The sequence below is a fragment of the Terrapene carolina genome, unplaced genomic scaffold (genome assembly GCF_002925995.2).
Source record: "Terrapene carolina triunguis isolate 2854851 unplaced genomic scaffold, T_m_triunguis-2.0 Scaffold66, whole genome shotgun sequence".
NCBI classification, from domain to species: domain Eukaryota; kingdom Metazoa; phylum Chordata; order Testudines; family Emydidae; genus Terrapene; species Terrapene triunguis.
In genome coordinates this window covers 81,725,517-81,752,964 of record NW_020664417.1, presented here as the reverse complement: position 1 = coordinate 81,752,964, position 27,448 = coordinate 81,725,517, and the positions used below count along the sequence as shown (strand labels likewise).

The 27,448-nt window shown below is 42.1% G+C and overlaps 1 protein-coding gene across 2 annotated transcripts in view; it reads right to left on the bottom strand.

Moving 5' to 3' along the window:
* The window catches only part of SORCS2 (sortilin related VPS10 domain containing receptor 2), an 808,645-nt gene that overhangs the window by 58,103 nt on the left and 723,094 nt on the right, over window positions 1–27,448 (bottom strand). For both annotated transcript variants that reach the window (XM_026648060.1, XM_026648061.1), the window contains exons 12-14: window positions 15,154–15,230; window positions 3,281–3,372; window positions 1,719–1,826 (exon numbers count right to left, since the gene is read on the bottom strand). In XM_026648060.1, the coding sequence (XP_026503845.1) occupies window positions 1,719–1,826; window positions 3,281–3,372; window positions 15,154–15,230 (277 nt within the window). The remainder of the gene's footprint in view (window positions 1–1,718; window positions 1,827–3,280; window positions 3,373–15,153; window positions 15,231–27,448) is intronic.

The window sequence follows — 27,448 nt, the reverse complement described above, 5'->3', positions numbered from 1 at the left end:
CCTAGAGGAAATCCCCTCATCACAAGCAAACAAACAAAACTTTAATTCTGGGATGAATCACTAGTCCAATGCTCAGAAAGAAAGAACCAAGCTTGACTCTCAGATGCCAGCCTGACTTCATTGGACTGTTAGCTTAAAAAAATACATCTTTTGACTTGTAAACTAAACAAATTAGATACGGAAATAATGAGAGAGGAACATGAAATCTCATGAGGAAATTTAGAGAGTCACTTTTCAAAATGGAACCATATTTTAACTTCCTGAAATCTTAAACTGTGGCATTACCTGTAAAATTTTATTCCCAGGTATACAGATGCAAAAATAGCTCACCATAGCAGCAACAGGCAGTTGTAGGAGATGGCTAAGTGGGAGACCCAAATTTAGATGGGGAGTGAGTCTTCTCCTACGTAGGTTTCTAAGAGACTGGGCACTTTCAAAATTTCCAAGAGTAAGGCAGGCATAGTAACTCCCTCAACATCCCTCTGACAGGCCCAGTGGTACACAGCTTGGTAGCAGCAGTTAACAAGACAAGAAGCCATGATCTCATCCTTCACCATTGACAGAGGGAAGAAAGGTTGGGAAAGGAGAAAGATCCCAGGAAGATTTAACATAGGAAGCTTCAATTTCCTTCCAGACCAGAAAGTACAACAAGAAATCATAAGAGCTGCTTTTGGGGGCAGAAAGAAAGTGAGATGACAACAGGCCAAATTAATCTCTGACGCTTTCAACAGGGTGAATCTGCTCCAATTACAGTGGGTCCGATTTGCTTCTGTGCTGCTGTCCCTTTATGCCACTCTGGTGGTGAGAAGGGATGTTAAAGGGGGTGGAAACAGCTCCAGGGAGTAGCTGGTGTGTCGATGGGCTCACCTGTCAGTGAAGAGCTGCTGACACAGCAATGCGGCAGCTCCATTTCCAGCCCGTGGCATCGGACGTATGTCGGGAACACACTGTATTCAGGCCAATCTCTACTTTTCAGGGCCCTTAAGTGTTTGGGGCTGTGCCAGTCCCAAAACCGCTCCCAAATATGTGTAAATGGGGTTTAAGTTTCCTTTCCCCACCTATTCCTCAACCAACACAAGGACAGAGGCACTGATTGGGTAGCTGTTTCGTAGGCTCAGATGGTTTAATAATAGAATTTGGGACCATAGTGGGAAAGTGCATCTACAAAACCAAACTTCGTGGCTCAGGCCCATATTTATTTTAAATTCTATTAATAGGATCCATCACAAAAACTACAGAGAAGTGGGGAGATTGTGTATTTTTTTACAGGATGTTTGGTTACACATAATTTATTACAATGCTAGGTTACTAGGACAACAGCATATTGGTTTACACTGTGAAGACAATTTCTATAACAGAAAAAGCAGGAAACCTATTATTATTGAATAACACCTTAGAGTCTGCAGAAAACAGGGGGGAAATAATATGAAAGAACAGTTTTTAGATATCCATTTATGCCCATAATTTTCCACTGTTCCAGGTCATGACTTTAAAAACAGAATATAAAACACAATGCTTCATATTTACATTTGAAATATTTGATTCAGATCATTTTAAGGACAGGCTGCTTGTTAGTGCTGTTCAGACCTGGGTCATGGTGAAAGCCCACATGATTGCAAGACACTAAAGCCCCAGATGCGGGGACTACTCACCTGTTTAAAGTTAAGCCCATGATTAAGTGCATTGCTGAAGGGTAGCCTAAATAAACAGAAACTTACGTCATGACTAATGTCTCGTCTCCAGGTTCACTGAGTAGCCCATCTACGAAGACTGACGTACTGGTGAAATTATGTGTACTCCATGTCTGACCTTCATCTATGCTGAACCTTTAAAGAGAAAAATGTCTTCCATTCATTGCAGCTCTTAAATAAATATCATAATTATTGTTTTATGTTGGAGAAAATCTCATGAGCATTGTACCATAGGACTCATAATCACCAACCCACAGTTGCAAAAATTGGGAATTCTTTGCCTACTTAATGTAGTAAATTAAATGTGACTCCTCCCTCCCTAACATGCCCTGGGACTCAGCATCTCCATTAAAGATGTCTATTAAACTGGCAGCATTGCTGGATGTCCTCAGTCAGGCCAGCACTAAGGTTTGTCACTGCATGATCTTGCTAGATGCCCACAGCTTGTTAAGTGATTTCATTTTACCCAGTTTTATTTTTGCCACAGTTCTCTGCCTATAAAATCTAAACTTGACAAACAGAATTTAGTGAAATAGGATTAAGCAAAACTGCTCAGTTACTTGACAAATTCAGTCATCTGGTCAAGTGGTTTCTAAAGGACAGTATTGTGCATATCCTATCAATTCTTGTATGTAACTGGCTTTGAATTAAAAGAAAACAAATTAATGTGCTGATCATGTCTTTTTTCCCCAAAATGGTTGAACACATTAACAAACAAACATTACACACACATTTTATATATATAAATATAAAGAGTGTGTGTGTGTGTGTGTGTGGGTGTGTGTGTGTGTGAGAGAGAGAAATTAGTGTGAGGCTCTGCTATTTCCTTCCCAAAAAGAAAAGAAAACAGAAATAATCTCCCTCTAAATGACAAAAAACAAGAAATCTCTTTGCTTTCCCTATATTTAACCCTAATTCCTCATATACACTCTCCCCAGACAACTGATCACAAACTTGGCTCATATACGTGTGATTATCATTATGTAAAATTGAAGCATTGATCACTTGCATTCAGTACATATACATTACTCTTTGCATAATTCTAGAGAGGATAGCTCTGCACGCTATTCCAAAATTCCGATATGGGCAACTGTACACTGCCTACCTAAATGCATTCTGCAGCTATAAGTTTACTCCCTACCCCAACCTGCAGGGCAATGTTAGTGTATACTGTTAAAATAGTTACTGGATTTTAGTGGTGGATTAAGTGACCTCTGTGTATAGATTCATAGATTCTAGGGCTGGAAGGGACCTCAAGAGGTCATCGAGTCCAGTCCCCTGCCCTCATGGCAGGACCTATAGTTTGTACTGCAGTCCACTTTAGGAAGCTTTTGAATGAACAGGGCCATACTGATGCAAAACAAGTGTTATTATTAATGATGTAGCAAACTACTTTACCAACAACTCCACTGGGAATGCTTTAATAAAATGTCCACCTGCATTTTGTTGGTTTAACGAATGTTAAATTAAAGTGGATCCACCTGGATTTCTTACACAAACTTACTAAAAAGCTCATTACTGATTAATTCTGAAGTACGTTTGAGGTCTTGAATATGTAATAACCCTACTATAACTGACTGCAGCATTACTTGAGTATTTTCAGAGGGATAGAAGTGTCTTTGATGGCCACAATGACTCCACCATGGTCCAGATACAAGATGTGATGTTCTTCTTCAAAGACCTAGAAACCAGATAAAAAGACCAAGCAGATGTCTGGGTTGGAAAAAATAAAATGCAGTACCAAAACATTATTAAAATACTTGTCAATGTATGGCTTTCTAACAGTCTGCTTTGTTAAATAAATTCAAAAGTACATAATAATTAGTTTTATTCCTACATTGTACACAGTTATTAAAGACTGGTTCTACCATGTGGATCAAGTTCTCTAGATTGTGAAGGAAAATAAATTTATGTTGGTGAATTGGGAAATGTTCAGGTTCAAATCACAGTCAAATAAAAATGCCTGTAGGTGATCTCAGCCCAGACTTGTGCTTCTAAGAATATGCATTCTTCATTCTTTCCCACTATATATCTCTTTGTGACCTATCATCTTACTTAAGGTATTTGTCATATTCTATATGTCTTGCAAAATGGCATGCCTTGAAGTGTAATGCTAAGAAAAACAGGAAAGTTATTTCTGTCTGTGAGATTCTAACACATTCTTCAAAATGTACAGAACACGATGTAAATTGGTATGAGTTATATTTTCAGGATAAAGAAGCTATTATTAATACTTAGTTTGTCTAACTATAGACTCTGTGCAGTTTAACAACGAGGTCACTTTGTGACTTTTGAATGGTCTAAAAAGTCAGGACATATGTGATACTGGCTTGGTGACACAAGCGATGAATCATAACCAAGATTTGAGGATAAATTTAGGGTTCTTCCCTCTCTTTTCTACAGCTCAACGCTTTGCACAAAAATCTCTCTGGTGGAAGTCCTGAATCTCAATATTGTTGATATTCATAAACTATTGAAATTGCAGCCAAACAACCAAAGGGAAATAAGAGTACAGTGATTATCATTACAAAGGCGAGATTTATCAAGTTAGTATACAATGGTATCTGAGATACACAGTTATTTTCTATTTTAAGCATAGGGAAATATTAGTTCTCACACACGATTGTGGAACAGCTGTTGGTCAGTGCTGACTTTTCAATAGCAACCTATATAAACAATACCTAGGCTTAATGGAGACTATATACCAGGACAATGAAAATACTCCTTTGAAAGTCCAGAGCCAAAATAACTGATGAAAGCATGAGGAAGGAAAAGGAAAAAAAGGAAAAAGCTTAATCTGAATCACTGGAAGCACTAAATAAATAAATATCTTTTCCTTTCTACATCTGAGATTTGTCATAAGAAAGTGTCTGCTTGCTTCAGATGTCTGTCAAGCTTCATTTAACACAGCAGCATGAGATAAAGTGATCATTAATGCACACTCCTTGAAAATTAATACAAATACTTTCTACCCCTTATACAACCTGACAAAGAAAAGTGAACGAGACGTTTGCTTATGTTGCCTTTGAGAATGAGAAAATACTGACAATGCTAAAAGCTTCTCTTTACTCATTTTGAAGCCATATCATGATAAACTTAAGTGTAGAAGAAAACCCTTCACTCCCCCCAAGCACATTTATATTCACTCCAAGAAATGAGGAAGCATTAATAAAGCAGGAAGACCGCACCTAGAAGCTTGGCTGCATGTCTTTCTCTCACCTAATAAGAACATATTTAAAAGGAATCCTGTAGTTTCAAGAATCACTTTGGCTGTCTTCCATTTACAGACCAGCACCAGATATGAGAAATTTATAGTCCTGTCTGCTTATTACATACAGCTGCATATTTTAGAGAATTCAGTAATGGATAAACACTAATTTTAGATGCACTTCAAAAAGATCGGATCAGATGTAATCAGATAAGCAATGTTTGGATTCCTCTCCAAACCTTCTCTGAACTTCTGCTCAAATAATAAAAAAAAAAAAATAGTTACTAACCTTTCGGAACTGTTGTTCTTTGAGATGTGTTGCTCATGTCCATTCCATTGTAGGTGTGTGTGCTCGTCCCATGAACCGGTGCTGGAAGTTTTTCTCTCAGTAGTATCCATAGGGGACCGGCTCTGGTGCCCTCTGGAATGGTGCACGTATGTGCTGCTACAAGAGGCGCCAGCGGCTCTCCCCTCCCTCAGATCCTTCTTGCCAGAACTCCGACAGAGGGGAAGGAGGGTGGGTCGTGGAATGGACATGAGCAACATATCTTGAAGAACAACAGTTATGAAAGGTTAATAACCGTTTTTTCTTCTTTGAGTGATTGCTCATGTCCATTCCATTTTAAGTGACTCCCAAGCAGTACCCGAAGTGGGTAGGAGTTCATAGATGTGTTGATTGCAACACAGCTCTGCCAAATCTAGCGTCATCTCTGGCCTGCTGGGTGATGGCGTAATCAAATAATGCACAGAGTCTTTCAGGTCATGTAACTTGCTGTCTGTCCCATGAACAGTGCCAGGCTGGCGAAGGGGAGGTCCTGGATGGACTGCTGAACCTCCACCGTCAGGCCTGATGACTGCAACCAGGACGCACGCCTCATGGAATGGCCGAAGCCATGGTCCGGGTAGCGGAGTCCACTGCATCTGAGGCCGCTTGGCGGGCTGCCCTGTCCACAGCTCTGCCCTCAGCCAGAATAGCCAGGAACTCCTTCCTGCGCTCCTCTGGCAGCGAGTCTGCAAACTTGGCCATGGACTGCCAGATGTTAAAATCATAATGGCCAAGTAAGGCCTGCTGGTTGGCCACTCTTAGCTGGAGGCTGGCCATAGAATAAATCTTTCTGCCAAAGAGATCAAGCATCTTCGCCTCCTTATTCTTAGGGGTCAATCCCGGTTGGCCCTGTCTATCGCGCTCATTGGCTGCTGATACCACCAGTGAGCTTGGAGTGGGGTTTGTATACAGGTATTCAAATCCCTTAGCAGGGACATAATACTTTCTCTCTGCCCACTTGGAGATGGGGGGCAGAGAGGAGGAAGTTTGCCATAAGGCCTTGATCAGCTTTACCACTCTCTGGTGGACGGGCAATGCTACCTTGGAAGGGGCTGCTGCAATTAAAAATCAAACAGTGAGTCGGAGGGTTCCGCCAACTCCTCAGCCTTCAACCCCAGGTTAGATGCCACCCTCTTTAGAAGCTCCTGGTGACTCTTTACATTGTCTTTGGGAAGTGTGTGGGAAGGTTCTGCTATTGCCTCATCAGGCGAAGAGGATGAGGAGGCAGGTAACGGCGGGTTTGCCAACTCTTTAGCCTCCGCCAGGGGAGCCTCAGCCAAGGCTCGCTGATCCTGGGGACCTTGCTCTGACTCCGCTTCCAAGTCTGGCGGCGGGCAGGAGACTGTCGCTGTTTCTCAGATGCCCTGAGACTGATTGGTACCCCTGCAATTGTTGGGGAAACCCCTAGGCGTTCCATAGCTGCTAGGGAGCCGGCCATTGGCCCTGAGGCCATGTGGCCACTGCTGGTCCGAATGGGAATGCTTATGCCCCAAGTTGTTGGGCTTGGCCTGCAGGCAAATCTTCCTCCTCACTCTCTGAGCCTGAGGAGGGAGAGGCTCGTCTGGGGGACCAGAACGGTACTGATGCCGCCTGTCTATCTTGTTCCCGTCTACCTGTTCTCTGCAGGTCTCCACCGGTGACCTGTACTGGGAAGATGGCTCTCGGTGCCGTGCCTCCAGTGACCGGCGGCAGCATTTGGTGGATCAGTTCCAGTACCCCTGTGATCGAAGCCACGCTTTGAGAGCGGTGCTGCTCCGTGGACCAGGAGCAAGAGGGGCGATGTCTTGGTTCAGGAGATCGTTGACATGCCGGTGGGGATCTGTAGCAGCGAACCAGAGACAGATGACAGGACTCAAGGGATTGGCATCTCGGCTCTCCGGAGTGGTGCCATGAGTTTGAAGATGAACTCGGCTGCTCTGGGTATTGGTGCCGGGACTCCAGGGACTGGCGATGTGTCTCCACAGGTCTGCACCAGAGAGCTGCCAATTGGTGCCGGGATCCTGGGGAACGCTGCCTAGAGTCCTGGGAACGACGCTGGGAATGCTGACAGGTAAGCCGAAAGGTCCCAGGGCAGGCTTACCCCTCGAATGGGGCACCTCTCTGGCTCGGCACAGGTGGCACCAGAAGGGACAATATGTCTTTAGCAGCCTTAAAGGCCTCTGGCATGGATGGCACCGCCAGGTGCTGAGTGCCTCTGCTGCTTCCCGGGGTGACAGGCGGGTCTCGAGGGGATGCGACAGCTCAGCAGGTGCTGGAGCCTGGCCCACCATCCAGAGGAGAGGAGCTGCCCTGCACTTTCCTCTGGCTCACTCCTTCCCTTTACGTGACATAGGAGAATGCCCTCTCCCAGCCTTTCTTTGCTTTTTAGCCGGTACCAGGGATGGGGATGCTGTGGTGCTTGGAGCGGAGTTCGATCTAGCTGACTCAGAGGCCAGTGTAAGGGCCAACTCCATAAGGAGCACTCTAAGTTGAATGTTCCCTGCTTTTTGGTTCGTGGCTTGAAACTTTTACAAATGCAACACTTGTCGTTCACGTGGGTCTCCCCCAAACACTTCAGACAGCTTTGATGGGGATCACTGACTGGCATAGGTTTTTTGCAGTGGTCACAAGGCTTGCAGCCTGGGGATCGGACCATGCCCTGTCCCTAGACTAAGTCCCATAGGGGACTAACTAACTATTTCTAACTTATGCACTAAGGGAACTAATAAACTATACAAACTTTCTAAGAACTATATACAAGAGATTCACAACTAGGCACAGTTTTAGAAGGAAAGCTTGCTGAGGCAAGGAGATGATCCAGCACCGTCACTGGCGGTAAGAAGGAACTGAAGGAGGGAGCAGCCGGAGGCGCCCCTTATACCGGTGCATACACGTGCCACTCCAGAGGGCGCTAGAGCCAGTCCTCTATGGATACCACTGAGGGGAAAACTTCCGGCACCGGTGCATGTGGCAAACACATACACCTACAATGGAATGGACATGAGCAATCATACAAAGAAGAATGAAACAGTATATGCTGGGATGCATAGTCCTCCAGGTGCTATACCTCCATACTGAAGAAAAGGGGAAATTGATATCTGTACCATTTTATCCAAATTAGGTGAATCCGTCTGGCTCCGGGCAAACTGGCAGTACAGCTCATGGTTACACAGCTTGGGTACCATAGTTTTACTCTATATCCTACTTAAAGCTGTGATTCCGTTCTGCTGGTACTGATTGCTTGTTTAATTTCACCTATTCTTTGGAATGTTTTCTGTCTTTTGGTGTAAATATTGCCTATAGAGAAGGGACTGGAAATAACAACAGTAAACAAGACTTTAATTAGAAACAGAAACATTTATTGAATCTATGGAAGAATTTCAGATCAGGACCTGATTCAAATCCCACTGAAGTCAGTGGAAAGAATGTCAGTGAATTCAGTGGGTATCAGATCAGGCCCATAGGGCTTAGTTCTTAAGTCTCTATTCAGGCTATGACTAAAGACCAAGGAAGGACTTCCAACTTGGGCCCATAATATGCATGTTCAATAATTCATATAATTTGAGACTCACAATCATTTAAACACAGAAGGTAAAATCCTGGCTCCACGGAAGTCAGTGAGTCTTTTGTCATTGGCTTGAACGGGACAAGGATTTCATCCATAGATGCTACTATATTGCACATCATCTTTATGTTTCTTTACCATTAAATTTATACTATTAATGCAACACAGTGTGGTTTACTGATTCTATTGCCAGCTCCGCCACAGCCTCCATCTGCTATCCTGGGCAAGTCAATTAACCTCTCTCTGTGCCTTAGTTTTCTCATCTATACCAGAAGCATAACATTATGTACAAAGTGCTTGGAGAGCCTTTAATGAAGAGCCCTATACAAATGTAAAATAATTTCATTAGTATATTTTTCTTTGTGCGATATAACTGGGGCAGGAGTAATGAAAAGACAAATGCCCATTCAAAAAAATCAGAGCCAACATGTAGTGACACTGATTGCCTTTAAAACTGTTTCAGTCTGAAGCTAAACCATCAAAATGGCAGAGCCAATAGAAAGTAGTTATGAACAACATGAGAATCTAATACAACGTAGTGTTATTTATTCTTGAGTGTGCAGTTGAAAAGGGTATAAAGTGTTCCAGGACTAATTCACTTTCCAGTGAATAATACTGGCACACTGCCAATGCTTTAACACAAAGGAATATTAAAATCATATTGTGAAAACTTTCTACCTTCCATTAGTGAGCAAGAGGAGTAAATGATGCCTGGGTGAGTGTGGTCAAGCCCTCTGTTTCCATTAAGATACACAGGGAATAGCACCCATGTGTATCTTCATCTTTTCCTAATTTTCTGTTTGTTCACATTATAAACACCTACACTTACAGGAATAGCTTTTCATCTTCAGAACACTGTAATAACATGAACTAATTCACCCATGAAGTACTCTACAGAAATAAATGTTACCCCAAATTCCCAGATAAGGAAACATGGTAACCCCTACTCCTCTAAGAGGGACTTTCCCAAAGCAACAAGTGAAGTTAGCATCAGAGCGGACATTAGAACTCAGGAGCTCCTGGCTTCTAGTCCACTGCAGCATGCTTATCTCTGCTCATAAGCAGTTCAAATATGCAAGTCTCAACTGTGCAAATTATAATTCTCTCCACTAACTACAATCAAATGAATGAATTAGTGATAATCTCCACTAACTAGAACTTGTTTAGTCATTTCAGGTGGCCAGCTGCTACAGGGGAACACCATTGGAACCTTATGCATCCTCCATCCTTTGTAGCTCATTTGTAATGTTTAGGGAATTTTATTTGCTTCATAATAATGCCAACTGTTTTCTCTCTCATGGTGTGTTGTTTATGTCTTTGTTACTGCAACAGCTGTAGATACACCAGGACAGAGTCTCTACTAGTAAAAGTCAGCATAAAGTCAATGGAGCCATGCTGATTTACACCTGGTGAGGATTTATCCTATGAGATTTAATTCTGCATTGCCTGAAACTCAAAGCTAGGCAAAAATGCACCTGTGTATTTCACCAAGAAAAATCCATTCCTAAATTCCAAGCTGGAACACTTTCCTACAACTGTCCTAGCTAACTCTCTCTTCCTGGCTATTGAAAGGGAGTGATTCCAGCCCCTCTTGCTTGCTGTGCTTGCCAGTGGTGCTACCCATCTCTTGGTTGCTTGGAGAAGAAAATCTATACCTCTCTTTGGTGCCTGGATGGTTACAAAGCTGCTGAGCTTTGCCCTGCTTAAGCAAAGGTTTCCCTAACTTGTGTAATACAGAGGTATCATGTAGAGAGGAAGGATGGTCTTGTAATTAAGGCACTGGACTGGGACTCAGGAGATCTGGCTTCAATTTCTGGCCATGTCACAGTCTTTCTATGTAAACTTGGACAACACAATTGATCTCTCTGAGTCTCAGCTGTCCACCCTATGAAACAGGGATAATGCTATTTCCCCAATATTTTTTTTGTCTATTTAAACTGCAAGCTACTTGGGTAATTACTGTCTCTTACTATTTGTTTACTCATCCCCTAGCACTCTTCTGCAATAATAATAATAATCATCACTATCAGAGTGCTACTGTAACCCACACACCTTCTAGGTGTGGTGTTCTGTCCCATCCAGTGGTACTGAGGTAACTTAGAGAGATAAAATGAGTCTGTTCTACAGCCTTAGCTAACAGCCAGTTGACAGGGCTGGCTCCAGACACCAGCCTAGCAAGCTGGTGCTTGGGGCGGCACGTCCGGCTCTTCCGCGGCAATTTGGCAGCGGGTCGCTCACTCCCTCTCGGCGGGAAGGACTTGCCGCCGAAGAAGCGGCGGCGGTAGAGTCACAGCGGAAGTGCCTCAGATCGCTATCGCGGCTTTTTTTTTTTTTTTTTTTTGGCTGCTTGGGGCCGCAAAAACCCTGGAGCCGGTCCTGCTGGTTGGCTTTTAGCTCATGCGGTAGAGGCTCATGCACTAAGCTCCAGAGGTCCTAGGTTTTATCCCGCCTGCCAATGACCGGGGTCTGTCGGTGTTACACTACAAAGCAGAAAAATAGTAAAACCACCCTCAATACTAGACAGGCCAGCCGCAGTTTAAAAAAAATGGAGAGCAGAAAACTACTCAATGAGGCCAAAAACTTATAAAGCCTGAGTGAGGAAGGAATCCCATTCAAAGCTGGTTTTCATTGCCATGAAGACCCTTAGGTTACTTCCTATTTGATTTAATATCATGTTCATCTTTCACATTATACTACTCTGTTTTGTTAGGCGTGATAGACATAATTGTCCCAAATAACTGTGCTAACATGTTTGTCTAATCCTCATATACCCTTTGCTTTATTTACACTTCCTTTGCCATTTGTTACAGCTGTGTTTGCATTGCTTCTATTTCAAGTAAGTTTCATAGTTTTATTTCTTATCTTTCTATTCAATTCCTATTGCCAATATTTCTTTATTATTGCTGGTATTAGCTTATTCCCTGTACTGGCCTTATTCCTTGCTCCAGTGTGTTTACCTTTCTATACTACTCCAAGTCTCTCTGTTATCCATGATTCATAATCCAATCTTGTTTTTCCTCTATGAGAGCCTGTAGATGGCTTTGCAGCAATGCTGGGGATGCGCAGTGAGGGATGTGACAAAGGTGCAGGGCAGTGACTGGCAGTCAGCAGTTGGAACTGCCCAGTTTCCAAGTCAGTGGTCTGAACCCATCCAATGAACTGTGACAAAATGTAGGCTCTGCTTGTGCCAGCCTTAGAGACCAGTAATTAGTCATATAAATAATTGCAGTATCCTGTAATTGCTCATGTTTTGTTTTTAGCTTCATGAATTTCACTGGAGAAAGGAAATGTATAGCTGCCTTCATGAAGAACAGGCAGATCACTATGAATAATGGGGATATAAAATATACAAAAGAATCTGTGTTCTTTTTCCTAGTCACCAACGTGAAGATTTATTAAGATCTTTGCAAAGCCTTCATGACAGTTTTAATTAAAATAAAGAAATCAGTGGCACTTTTCATTTTGCCTGTTGTAATGGGGATTAGAGGTCACGTCCGAGTTTATATCTAGTAAAAAATCACCTAAAAGACTTGATAAACCAAGTTTCATCTCATTAGCTTAAGTGTCCCACAAATGCAAATAGTGAGAATCTGAATGCCAGCCCTTTTCTCACCAGAAAAAAATACAGAATTTTGGTAAATGGCAGCATTAGATGTCATAAGTAATACTGGTAACCCCTAAGCATGGAGATAAATTCCCACTGCTAAAACTCTAGAAATGATTAGGCATAAAATCTCAACTTCTGAAGCAAAAGAACATCATCATGACAAAAATAATATAATTATTTTTTTAAAATGTCCTTTTTTATATTATTACCACCATCCTATATTACTAGTATATAAAAATAAATCCTTTTTATTTGTATTCAGCTTGGAAAGTGAAACTAGAGTGCTCAGTTTCACTCTTGCTGTTTCTTGTACTTCAGTAGAATTGTATTATGCTACAGTTCAACATTAGAGTGAGAGCATTTTCAATTAAAACAGCTGTTTTCATTGAAATAGAATAATTTTGTGACACATTTCTATTCTTATTAGTGCTTCTCACCTGGTCTTTGGACACTATGAAGGTTTCTAATATTTCTCTATCATCATCATCTAATACTCTCAGACAAAAAACAACAACAAAGAAATGTAGGTCTGGAAGGGACCTCAAGATGTCATCTAGTCCAGTCCCCTGCATTAAGGCAGGACCCAGGTATTCTTAGATCATCCCATCCCTGGCAGTGTTTAAATGGAATTAAGAAAGAGTAATTGAGAGTAAAATACATTACAGCGATGTTTAAAAAGCAACAAAGAGTCCCGTGGCACCTTATAGACTAACAGATGTATTGGAGCATAAGCTTTCGTGGGTCTGCATGCATGCGTCTGACGAAGTGGGCATTCACCCACGAAAGCTTATGGTCCAATACATCTGTTAGTCTATAAGATGCCACGGGACTCTTTGTTGCTTTTTACAGATCCAGACTAACACGGCTACCCCTCTGATAGAGGGATGTTGTAATTATCTAAAATCCAAATACTGTAAATCCAGGAAATTCAAAACTCAATTGATGTCATGCAATTATCATAAGATTATGATTAAGGTATTTTCATGTTTGTTGTATCAGATTACATTAAACAAAATATTAAAAGTCACATTTTCTCCCTCATGTTGTCCTTAAAGGGCACAGTTAAGATTATCCAAAGATTGAGTTGCTTGGGTGCCTTAACTGTGCCTGTCCATACCATATCTTAGGTTTGGATTTTTTTTAAAAGTTAACCTTAACTCTGAAATATTCCTGGGATCATAACACTTGGTATTGGGCTAATAACATCATCCCTGTAGTGTATTTTACCTTAAATTACCGATATGTGCTCTCAACCTTACATCAATTTTAATACAGTTTTTGACTGGGAATTTCTTTAATTAGAATTTTCATATACAAACACAAAATAAAGCCAAAGAGACTATTACCATGTGATGTTTCTAATGATGTGAAGACATGAAGCATCAACTTTAAAGCATTTTTAAAGATTTCAGCTTAAGGCCTATTTTCACTGGTGGTATGCTGTGGCTGCTTTATGCCATTCACATATTGGTCACTTAAGGTGGGCTTATAGCTACATTATTTCACTAGAACAGTGCAAAGCAGCTGGAGAGAGTATATTCTGGTTTGCCTCTCCCTCCTGCCCTCCAGTTTCTCCCTGCCTTTGCACCTTCTCACATGCCCCTGCACATCCATACATCATTTTCCCCTTCCTTTCTATATCCTCTTTATTTCTTGCATACATACTACTATTTCCCCATCTCTATTGCATTCCCTGCACATGCATACACTCATGTCCTCCTCCCTCCTGCCCTCTCTGCTGATCTGATCTGGTGCAACAGGTAGCTATTGAAAATAAATATGTAGGATGAACGCTTATTTTGGCTGCTATTTTTCAGAACTGAAAGTTTATCCATCAGCAGAAGCTGAGGCATAAAGTTTTTCCCTTCAGAAAAACTCATTAAGAATTGCCATCTTTCAAGCTGGCCACCATCACCAACTGGTTCCAATTTCAGTCAAGCCAGGGAAGATGTTGACTTCCTATTCTGTCAGGAGGCAGAGATTTCATTGACAACAATAGGAAATAGATGACCCCTGCAAAATGGCCACCCAAGAGCCTCCTGAATCTTTAGTCCCATTGAGAACAATGGGAGATATCAGTCATTTTGAAAGAGGGCAGTTCTTTAGTTCTGTAGAAGAAAATTATTTATCAGACTCTGGTAAAGAAGAAACTTTTAGTTATGAAGAAATATGGTAAACAATAGCCATAAATCCTAAAGAAATTTTTCAAATGTAGGGCACAAGATTTAAGTGATTTCAAACACTGGAAAGTTTGAAGTGTTGTTATTATTCTGTTATTAAGATCATTTGGGCCAAAAAAAGGTCTGACACCAATTTTAAACTGGGAAAAATAGAAGAGTTCTTTCCTTTCTAGTTAATCAGGCACAAAACCTTTGCATGTGAGCATCCTAAGTCTGACTCCTGAGTATACACATTCTGAGTATCCTGAAATAAGGCAAATAATTTAAAAGAAAGAAAGAAAAAAGGCTTGCACCATCCTTGTGCAAGTTACTCAAGAGGAGATTTTCAAAGGAACAAAATAGGTGCCCTATTCCTACTGAACATCAATAGCAGCTGGGAACCTAATTCTCACTACTGCTTGTGAAAATCTCTCCCTTCATCTCAGTTTCAAAGTAAAATGGGAATAATAATAGCTACTTACATCTACAGGAGGATTAGAAGACTTAATTAGTTAATGCATTAAATGTGATAATTGTTGTTACAATCAATCAATCAATAACAATAATAATTTGATGCTCAAAATTAGTTTCAAATGTCTTATTTCTCCTTCTTCCTTACCTGCCGCCAGGTATTCCCACAATCAGATGTTATGTACATTTCTTCTTTATACTCAACCAGCTGGGAGCCCAGATTACCTGGACACAAAGGAAACAAGTAAATAAATAAATAAATAAAAAGGCGAAGCTTGCATTTATATAATACCTCTCTCCTTAGCAAAATAGGCAGGAAAACAGATGAGGATCAAATCCAATTCTGCCTGGGATCCTTGACTGGGGCTGGCCTGATTTCAATGAGAGTCACAAGTGCACACTGGCCCCAAATGATGAAGCAGGATTACTTTATTTTCTGCAGTAACAATAATTAATATTTGCTGTGTTTTTATTACATATGTTTAATTTCCACATAATTGGTTGTTGAGAGATGGATAGTAACTGCAGGATGGGAAGATCAGGCTAATCCATATGATTTAAAATGACTCCACTGAGTAGAAACAGCATGGTTTGTGAGAGGCCCATAAGAAGACTTACCCAGCCCTCCAGACTTTCTCAGAGTTATCTTGGAGACTGGAGTTCTGTCATCTCCTTTCCTGGTTCTCTCACCTCCTTCCCTGCCACAACAGCTTTCTCCCTGCACCTGGACTCACTTACTTACTCTCTCTCTCATTCCTCGTTCTAACTAGAGTCCATCCCCAACCCCACTGCTCCTGTGCGATGAACATTGGAAGAAGCTTCTTCTGCCAAAGTGCCAAATTGCCCTCACTCACCAGATGGCCAGCCACTCTTGTCTCCATAGTTTATCTAACCATCTATGACATCTTCTCCTGCTCCCACATACCCGCTGCTGCTTTGTAGTATGAGGGAAGAGGTAGGACTTGGCAGGAAAGTGAAGGGGGCAAGTTATGCTTACAAGTCAATGATGGGGCAAGGATTCTGGCATGGTGGGGTGGAGGATGTAGAATACAACACACTCCTGCTATGAGTCCCAACCTCCTCTGAGAGTTCACAAACTTACCTCTTTCTTGACATATTGCCCCACAGAGGCATCTCCATTAACTCTAGGGAAATGGCCAGTCCCTAAGGTTTAACAGGTGCCTCTTGCTTACTCTTTAATAAACTACACTTAGTACTATTATTTATTAGTATTATTATAGTATCCCTTAACTCCCCAGTAGGGTTAAGCAATGATCACTGTATTTGGAATAAGAATCTCTCTGACTCAGGCTGTGTGAATATCTTTGGAGGTTATCTTGGCAGAAGCACTGCACAAAATTAACAATAAATGAGAATGAGTGGTTTTCTTTTCACTTAGTTTGTTCATGCTAAAATAAAAGAAAAAATAACATTTATTTAAGATCTAGGCCTTTGAGACCCATACTCTTGGTATACCTAGAGGCCAACTCTCTTATGGCACTATATAAAGTACCATCTTAGCCTCTTTATTCATCCTGAACCACTGTTCCTGTTTTATCTAGCTGATTTTATTCAGTGGTAGGAACATTTAAAGGAAGATTTATAGCACTTAAAAACAGTAGGTATCAAAAACTGTGTAAACAAAAAAAGATTCTGAAGTAGAATCATATTCTCTACTCTGACACTGGCCAAAAAGCTGGTTCAGTATTTTGACAATAAACACTGAAGAGCAGTAGCTAGTCTTTAGAGGGCTCCAAAGCAAACTTGTGACATGAGATCTCGACAAATACTGTTCCAAATGCATAGATTTCTATCTTGCGACAAGCTGCTCTTCAAATAACCAACTGTTAAACTGCCAGTCAGTTTACAGTAAGCTAGAAGAGACGCAATCACAGTATGCTTTTGCATCTACGTGTTATTACTGAGGGGATTTTGCCTTAAATGTATGATTTGTATGTTCTTAGGGAAAAATAGATTAAATGTGTCAGATTTTTTTTAAGTAAAAGAGACATAAGGAAAGAATATACTTGAGATTAGGATAGCGTTATGAAATTTTACTAACATACTATATGAACAAATGTATTAGCTATGAAAACACATACTTAGGGTTTATCCAGGATGAAAGGGACTTGAGAGAGATTGACAGAAAACACTGTCCAAAGTTATATGTTCCATTTACACCATCAAGATTATGAGTACTTGGCTCTGTAATAGTTTAACTTTAAATTATTTAACCCTAATTACAGCTAAAATGGGATCAGAAAATTCTCTATATCAGAGAGTTTATTGAAGCTAGCCTAGTATTGGCATCTAGCAGTGGCTGTACCTGATGCTTCAGATGATCACCAATCCTACCTTCAACCCCACTTCACTCTGAAAAAACCAAAATCGAGTACAATGAACAAGCCATGCAATTCTTTGAGGGGAAAATTGCTTCTTGACCCTTACAGGTAGGATTGGCAGAATTCAATTCTTATTTTTAATTTTGAAGGATAATATCAACATATATTTTAAAGTGTTTTTTAAAGCTGTTTAGCGATTTAAATTTTCACCGTTGTAGGAAATAATAGTGGGGGTCAGACAATTATTTAGTGAGAGTAGAATATGTCCTATGCCTCTCATTGAGGTGGGTTTATGATGTTGGCATACTTAGGCGGCGGGTATAAGAGGCCAGGGAGGCTAAGCCTCCCCGAACAGCCAGCCTGCTGCCTTTGGAGTGCACCACCGCTGAAAGGGTGGGTGCCCTGGCTGTGGTCCCACCTGCGCTCTGCCCCGAGACCCCACTTGTCCTCTCCCCCTGAGGTTCTGCCTCTTCCTGTCCCCCCTTGCCCACATGGGGACCTCACTCAAGCGGTGAGCAGCTGACTGGCCAGTGGGCAGGGAGGCTCAGGGGAGGAAGTGAAGAGGTATGAGCGGTGGTGGGTGGGGCGGGAAGGGGGTGAAGAGGTGTAAGCTGTTATGTAAAGCCTCCGCTCAAATGCGATTGTAAGATCTGTAACTTTTATCATTAAGTTCTGCAACCTTTTTGCAGACTTTGTAACTTCAGTTATTGTTAGCAGAGCCTTTTAAGTTTTGTAACCTTTGCAAACTCTGTAACCTTTTCAAGTTACCACTTGTATGAACTTCCAAGCTGTGTAATAGCCCATCACACAATCAGAGAGAGTGTGAACAGGGGAGTGTGTGGGGAAGATAAGGGAGTGTGAACAAGGGAGTGTATGTGGGATTGGGCGGAGAGGAGCTGCAAGGAGAAAGGAGCCCAGAGACAGGTGTGTCTGATATAATCTGCCCTGAGAAGGCAATCAGGAAGTGCTGTAAAGAGAAGAAGAACTGATATGCAGGAAAGGAACTGGTCCGGGAATGCTTCTCGGTGACGGACACAGAAGGAAAACTCAGTGTACGTGACAGGAGCTGCCCAGTTCCAGAAGAAGGAAGCAGCCATGCACACAAGCAGCTGCTGCTCCTTGACCTGCTCAGCAGCCTGGATCCGTGACCGCAGGCGGACACGCCAGATCTACCACGCTTCGGCTTCTCGGTCGCCATGCTGTCTCCGGAAACTCTCCGCCTGTGTAAGTGTGTGGGTGCATGGGGGTATGAATGTGTGCCTGTATGAATAAGCTCCATCTCTTTTCTACCTGACCTAACAGCGGCATTGTAATAAAACTAATACAAGTGTGACCCTGGGTTGGTTGTTAGGGGAACACAGATAACATAAGCTGCAGGTGGGGAGCTGAGGAGGGGGTGAACAAGTGCGAGCGGAGAGTGGGGGGGAAGGGCAGAGGGAGGGGGTGAAGAGGCAAGAGAGGCGGGCGGGAGTGGGCCGAGTGGGACCAGAGGGGTGGGGGCTGAGAGGGGCAGGCCTCGGGGGGGAGCCATGGTCTGGGCGTGCGCAGCTTCCCTGAATGGAGGAAACACGCACCGCCCATGTTGGCATAGTAGGGGTGTTACATTGGCGGGAGGAGCAGTTCAGTGCGTGTACACCTCCAGTGTTTTGTCAACGAAAGCTGACTTTTGTCGACAAAACTGTGTAGTGTAGACAAGGCCTAAGAACCTTTTGGAAACACTGTTAGTTTTTGGGTACAATGCTGTCCTTTTAAAAATTACTCGAGTCTTTTGGTTATAGTAACATTGGATTCTTTTGTTCTCTTTTACACCGAGATGCCAGCATCACAGAAAACTAACACAATTAAATATTGTTTAAATATTCCTCCTACTGAGAGACAATGTGGTAATATCTTTTATTGGACCAACTTCTGTGGGTGAAACAGACAAGCATTTTCTTCTGAAGAGCTCTGTAAAGCTCAAAAGCTTCTCTCTTTCACCCACAGAAGTTGGTCCAACAAAAGATATTACTTCATCCACCTTGTCTCTCTAAAATCCTGGGACCAACATGGCTACAACAACATTGCAAACATCCCTTTGAAAGAGATTGGCCTGAGCTGCAAAATTGGGAACTGAGTTCAGATGCAAATTTCCCCATAAATTCAGGTATATTAATATCTAGGTTTTGGTGTGAACCAGTCTCTAATTATTGAAGAAACTATCACTATCAATCCTAAAAGTCAACTGAGAAAAGGAAGTAAAGTGGAGTTGCTTTGAGTATCCTCAGCTCCTACACATCTCAGTGAGACTCAGCACCTTGTAAGAGGACTCAGCACGTGCCAGGACCAACCCCATAATCAGGAATCAGGGAGTCTTTTAAAAGATACTGGAACATCAAATTTAAAAGACACCTACAAAAATGAACAAAATGTATGCAACTCTCCTAGCAAATTAAAGCACAAACTTTCTCACCTTCCTTCTGGGTAACTGCATACAGGATATCATGTAATGTATGTTACACCCAATATAAAACAAAGAAAAGAAAATAGACAGTAGCAAAACATGAATGTGCTAATGAGGGAAAACACAATGAGCATGGAACACAAAAAACAATTGCAAACAAAGAATAATTTGAAAGACAGGTGAGTTCAAAGGGAGCTATGGGCAGCTCCGGGGTTTAAACCACCATCTCTGATCTTCTTTTTCTCTTTAGAGTTATGGACTATGCTTCTTCACTCCTAACTTTGAATCTCTCTTTCACACCATGCTATCTGATTTTCTTTATAGCCAGAATCTCTCTAACTATTCCACTGACTGCTTTCCTGTCTGTTTCTAATTTCCTCTCCTCTGCTAAACATTTTTATCTTCCCCTCTCATGTTCTTACTCTCCTTGCCCTTTGTACCGCTTTCATTACTACTGACTACCTGCTTCTTTGGAATACAAAGCTCTGTACTCTCATGGTTCCAGTCTTATCTTTCCTAGCATTTCTTTTGGCTGTTATGGGTTAGCAAACTCTCTTTCCATTTTCATTCCATACCACAGGGTTCCGTTCCTGGTCCACTCCTCGTCTTCCTTTGCACAGATTATAGTAGTCAACTCATTCCTAGTTTTGCTTTTTGCTATCATTTATATGCCGGTAATACTAAGTATTCTTATCTCTTTTCTCTTTTATTGGTGCTTCGCTTCATGATCCAATATAACTGTATTTTTTTAAATTACAAAGTGCCTTGGCTAAAGGAAGATCTTCTGTAAACTAAAGAGCAGTAGCAGCAGTTACTGGGATAGAAACTCTTTCATACTAGGTAGTTGGTTTAATGAAAGATACTACCACCCATTTGCTGTTTAGTAACATGAGGTGGGATTATGGGATGTATTAGCAGGAGTATTGTAAGCAAGACACAAGAAGTAATTCTTCCGCTCTACTCTGCGCTGATTAGGCCTCAGCTGGAGTAATGTGTCCAGTTCTGGGTGCCAAATTTCAGGAAAGATGTGGACAAATTGGAGAAAGTCCAGAGAAGAGCAACAAAAATGATTAAAGGTCTAGAAAACATTACCTATGAGGGAAGATTGAAAAAATTGTGTTTGTTTAGTCTGGAGAAGAGAAAACTGAGGGGGGACATGATAATAGTTTTCAAGTACATAAAAGGTTGTTACAAAGAGGAGGGAGAAAAATTGTTCTTCTTAACCTCTGAGGATAGGACAAGAAGCAATGGGCTTAAATTGCAGCAAGGGCGGTTTAGGTTGGACATTAGGAAAAACTTCCTAACTGTCAGAGTGGTTAAGCACTGGAATAAATTGCCTATGGAATGTTCATCATTGCGGATTTTTAAGAGCAGGTTGGACAAACACCTGTCAGGGATGATCTAGATAATACTTAGTCCTGCCTTGAGTGCAGGGGACTGGACTAGATGACCTCTCGAGGTCCCTTCCAGTTCTATGATTCTATGAGTGAAATGAATTGGTAGGTTTGGTTTCTGTTGTGCAGAAATGTGCTTTTGTCAAAAATATGGCCACCAGTGGTGCTCTTGCTTACAGGCTTTGCAGAGAGGCTGTGTGGCACTGGGGAAAGGAATGAACCTTTTCAGCTGTGGACTAGGACTAAGAACCTTTTAGCCTGGACCTGCAGCATCTACATGCAGGAGTTACAGTACTTTGGTGCCCACAGCTATTCACACCCCCATAGTCCAAACTGCAGGGCAGCATAGACAAGCCCTAGGTCTTCTCCAGGTCAGAGTTAAGAGATGTAGGCGGTGCATACGGGGAAACATGATTGCTGCTGGGTGTACTGCACCTATTCTGTGGATTTATAAGTGACTTAAATTTCCATTGCTGTCAATGCAGCATTTTTTCATGAGAACTACATTCCCTTTATATATGTTTTTAAAGTCAAGTCTGCAACTGCATAAAAAAACCTGCTGGACAAGACCAGCCAGCTACACAGTGCCAGAAGTATGCCTAACAACACTACAAAATATAAACCAATTTACAACAATGGATCATCAGGTAGAACTAACTGAACAAACCTCTCAAATTAAAGAAACTCTGAAAATAAAGAGACAAAGATAGAGTGAAAAATCAGACACAGGAACACAATAAGGATTTCACTAGCAGTCAAAGTGTCTTGAACACTTCCAACCTCCAACTGAGTGCAACCATTAATGAACCATATGCATAATAAGTGTAGCAATCAAGAGAAAGCAACAAAAAATGTGTATAATAGCAGCCAATGCAATCAAGTGACACAGAAAGTGAGAAATAGCCAAATTGTGAACAGCCCCAGGAGAAGCAGCCAACAATAAGAGAAAAGGATGAAGTGAAAGACATTATAAAGCAGCCCAACTGAAAAAATATTGAAGAGCTACGATCTGAAAAGTTCTGTTAAAAAAATATCCCAAGCAAATTCTGAAGCTCCATGTAGCTGCTGTGAAGTTCATGATCTTCCCTCACTGGTCAGTCACCTCTCTCTTGGCTTTCTTCACCATGCTCAAACTTTGCCCTGATCTTGAAAGGCTCTTCACAAATCTGCTCTAGCTCAGCATTTCTCAACCAAGGGTCTGGGGCCCTGGGGGCATGAGCAGGTTTCAGGGGGTCCGCCAAGCAAGGCCAGTGTTAGACTTGCTGGGACCCAGGGCAGAAAGTCACAGCTCCGCCATGTGGGGCTGAAGCCTGGGGTGCCAAGCCCCGTTACCTGGGGCTGAAGCCGAAGCCTGAGCAACTTAGCTTTGTGTGAGGCCCTGTGGTGTGGGGCCACGCGCAGTTGACCTGCTTGCTACCCACTAATGCCAGCCCTGGCTTTTATATGTAGAAAAATAGTTGTGGCACTGGTGGGAACAGGGCTGGCTCCAGGCACCAGCGAAGGAAGCAGGTGCCTGGGGCGGCCAATAGAAAGGGGTAGCAGTCCGTCCGGCATTGAGGTGGTATGTCCGGGTCTTCGCCGGCCATTCGGCGGCCGCTCAACTGCTCCGCTGTAGTGTTCGGCGGCAATTCGGCGGCGAGTCCTTCACTCCGTCTCTTCCTCTTCGGCGGCACTTCGGCGGGAGCTCAATCGGCTTTTCCTTTTTTTAATTTTTTTTTATTTTTCACCACTTGGGGCGGCAAAAAAGCTGGAGCCGGCCCTGGGTGGGATGTGAAGTTTTTATAGCATGTTGGGGGGAGGAGGGCTCAGAAAGAAAAAGGTTGAGAATCCCTGCTCTAGCTCATGGTACTGTTTCCTATCATAGCTTCTGATTTTCCCTCTTCTCCCATACGCCCCCATTCACTTCACTCTGCCAGCATCTCAGCCTCACCAGTCTGTCTCCTTTTCTCATCTCCATGCTTTCTTTCACACTGCCCTTTATAGTGTCTTGGAACACCTATCCTTACATGAAGTAATAAGTAGAGCTGGAAGAATAACTCATTTTTCAGTTTGGTGCCCATTCTTAGAAGAAGAAAAAAATTCAGTTTGACCGGAACCCAAAAATTGCTGAAAATTTTTGGCAGATCAAAAAGTCTGTTTTGGGTCAAACAAAAAAATATATTTATTTCTGAGCATTTTTAAAGGCTAGATTTACAAAATAAACAAAGGATATAGTGCTAATTGTCTTATAACTTTTAGCCTGTTGGTTAGTGCACTCACCGGAGACACAGGAGACCCGTTATTCAAGTGTTTTATACAAAGTGGAACAGCATCAACAGGAGACCCCAGCCCAGAATTGCCTGGTGATTAGGGCACTCACTGGGAAAGGGGAGACCTGGGATCAAATCCGTGCTCCTCAGCAAGAATTCAAACTTGGTCTTCCACACAGGGCCGGTGCAAGGAAGTTTCGTGCCCTAGGCGAAACTTCCACCTTGCGCCCCCGCCCCCAGCCCTGCGGCAGCTCCCTGCCCCCCCCCCACCCTGAGGCGCCCCCCCGCAGCAGCTCCCCCCCCCCCCTGAGGCCCCCCCCCACGGCAGCTCCCCACCCCCGGCCTGGGGATCCGTGCGGCAGCTCTGACCCAGGGGAACCCCTGGGCTGCCGGCGGCACGCTGACACAGGGGAACCCCTAGGGATGCCGGCGGCGCGCTGACCCAGGGGAACCCCTGGGCTGCCTGCCGGCGGCTCAGACTCCCTCTCCCTCCCAGCGCAGCGGCCGCTGTAAAAAAAAAAAAAAAAAAAAATCGGGGGTGCCGCTTTTTGGTGCCCCCAAATCTTGGTGCCCTAGGCAACCGCCTAGTTGGCCTAAATGGTAGCACCGGCCCTGCTTCCACAGCCCCAGTGCGAACTCTAACCACTGGGGGAAATGTTATAAGGCGGGAGGCACTGGTGGCAACTAATTTGGCTAATTCTTGTCACAAATAGTTTTGGGTTGACTGAAACTACATTTTCAGCAAATAAACTATTTGTCCAAAATTTCCCCTCCGCTCTAGTCCCACCCATCCATATTCTAAGGTTCATTGAATGCAATGCATGCACACACAAACTGCAGCACTGCTGCCCATCACCACTGTTTGCCTGGTGATTTGGAACAAGTTCTGCCCCTGGCTACATCAGAATAAATCTGGAGTAGTTCCATAGGAGCACAGCAAGAGCAAGTCTTTTCATTTACTTCAGAGGGGTCTGAATCAGGCCCACGTGCACTGTCTCCATTGAAACAAATAATAAATAACAAAATAATACTACTATACACAGATGACAGTTCAAATTTATATTGAAAAAGTTATTCCACCATGGGCTGAAAAAGTAACCAGCTGTACTGTATACCATTCAAAGCTGTAAATGAGACTATTGTAGCCCACAGGAGATCACTTTTTAACCCATAAGGCCAAAAATGTCCTCTAATAGCTGGAACCTCAGGGGTACAGGTTCACCATATTCTTAAAAGGTTTTTCTACAGACTCCCTCTATTGAAACACTTCAGGGTTAACTTATAAGAACACATGAATCTTTCTCTACCAATAGGCCTGCCCACTATCTTGAATTACTGCAAGTGAATCCCCTCAATTTTAGTTTCTGTTCTTACACAATTTAAAACTTAGCTTTACTCAGAGCATTGCTGACACCCCTTCTATGGCCCAAGCCAGTGTGTGACCTTTTTGTTTATTTTATTTTCATGCCATTTTAACTTTTTTCAGTAATACATTTTCCATTCATCAATGTGTGTTATGTAATCATTTATTTAATTAATTTTCAAATCTTTTTCTTTTCTACATTATAGAAGACATGCTTCAATGCAAATAAATGGGTACCCAAATGCAACCCAGAATGGGATAGATTTAAATTCTTCAAATATGGGGTGTTCCCCCCCAAAATTTAGCATAATATCATGCATATCCTCTTCCAGATGTTTCTGTAATGTCTAACGCATCGTTAGCTCATGTAGCCATGTGATTTGTTTCAAGCAATGGCTAGCCAGCCAATAGTTTTTTTATTTCAAAGCTAATAGTCACGTCATCATAGAGCAATAAGGCAAAACTATTTTTTGGTCAAATGGCCCTGTCCCAGCCAAGTGGTGTTTGTTTAGCAATTTGAAGTTATTGTTTTATAATGGGGGGAAGGGGGAGAATCTGACAATGTGTAGTTGAGAGGAATCTGTATGTGTCAGTAGAAGTCAAACATCTGTCTGTTCTTTTTTCCTTTATTGCAATAGTGTCATAACATGCAATCTCCATGCATGAAGACATGAACTTTAATACAACATATACAGCACATCTGGGCCAGAGATGACAAAGAGTAACTTAACTGTTCTGTACAGCAGCTGAAGTACTCAATATATATTTTAATTAACCTCTGCAATTTGTTCAATATGTACTATTTGCTTGATTTATTATCTGGAAAAGAGGCTAAAAACAGAAAGTCAGTAAACTGGAATCTGAAAATTTACACTTCTCTTACCATTTTTCACAGAAGACTCCTTTACAGGTTTGAGGCTGAATGTAAAAATTTACACATCAATTGGCCCACGCTGAATGGCTTATACCATAGAAGCTTTTGCCCAGATTAAAATGCAGTAAAATCAAGTGCAAATGTGAAATCCTATTACAGTCCTTAAAGGGAGAAGACTAGTTTTAAAAATAATGTTTTAATGTGCAGCTATTACATTTAATATTTTGTCTGCACAATTTACATACATTCAAATACTAACAATATTTATTTCTCAGAACTATTTATGAAATTTTAATAAAGTAGAATTTTCATTCTGTAAATTACAAATACTGGGGCTTAAAATGATGCAATGTTAACATCCTATTATTGTCTCTTTCTCAAGTATTCTAGGTATTAATGCTGTTCTCCAATTATAATTATTTGAAATTAAAATAAATGCACAGTTCAATATCCTGAGCCCTGTGATTTGCACACCACCATTCTACTCCTTCTCTCATTGAATATAATGGTAAAATTCCCATTTATTTCATTCAGAACATGATGTGGCCCAAAGACACTGATTCTCATACATGCTGAAACACCCACTACCCTTTACTGATTTGCATATCTTCATCAATTCTCTGACCAGGCCCCAAAGGAAATACAGGCTGTCTCTGGGTGTAAAGTATGTCTGGTGAGAAGTGTGTGTTTCTTGTACCAAGTCTGCCAGATAAGACTGAACACCTTTCATTTCATTGCTTATGTGCACCAGGTTTGAAAGACTCGACACCAAGGTACTACATGTTAATTGACTCGGGCTTTCCTCTTCCCTGGCGCAAGTAGTTTGCTGTGTAGGGGGCTTTCAGATGAGGCCTCAAAGACCAAGATTTTCTCCCTGCTTGACTTGGACATCAATGATTCCATGGCGCATTCTATCAGCATATAGGTCTGCCCCAGTGTTCTTGGCCAAACTTTCCTCCTCTCCCACCCCATGGTGTTTTGTAGAGAGATGTCTGTCAGCTGTGTACCCGGTTGCTCCCTTGTGCTGCCAAAGACAGCAGTATTTCAGATGCGGATTGACTCCTGCATGTATTTAGAGCCAACTCTTCCAAACTGCTAATCATGGAAAAGTCCTTATTCACAAGAATAGCCCGCAGACTTCAGTGGGACTACTCCTTGGAGTAAGGACTACTCCCATGGAAAAGGGTTATTAGGAATAGCCTCATAGTTTTGAAAGCTTCTGAATTTGAACTAGACTCAATCAAGTCTAGTTCACAGTCTTGGTCCATATCTTCAAAGCTCTCACAGGCCTGGGCCCAGGAGATCTAAAAGATTGCCTAAAACTCCTCGATGAGGACTGTGATTGACAATTCTACTCCTCAGGCACAATGGACCTTTTTAACACAAGGATACAGCTCATCCCTGCAGGAGACAGAGCTTTCTCAGGGGCAGCTCTCAGACAGGCCTCACCACCTTCTACTCCAAGGGCAAGGCACACTTCTTTAGCCTTTTCTGATATACACCCACGTTTTACAAAATAAACAAAAACAACCCTACCAAATCCAAACAGGATAGTGCACACACAGAGGGAGAGGTTGAGAGAAAGAATAAACCACATGTAACCAATGTTTGTCACATTGTTTCATGCACTGCTGGAAGGTGCTCAGCTACTATGGTGATGCATACATACAAAAGAGCATACATAGAAAAGAACAGAATACATAGGATAGATTTATGATACTTTTCTATAATGTCTGCCCACAAAGGAAGTTGTTGTTGTTGTTGTTGTTTTTAAAAAATGC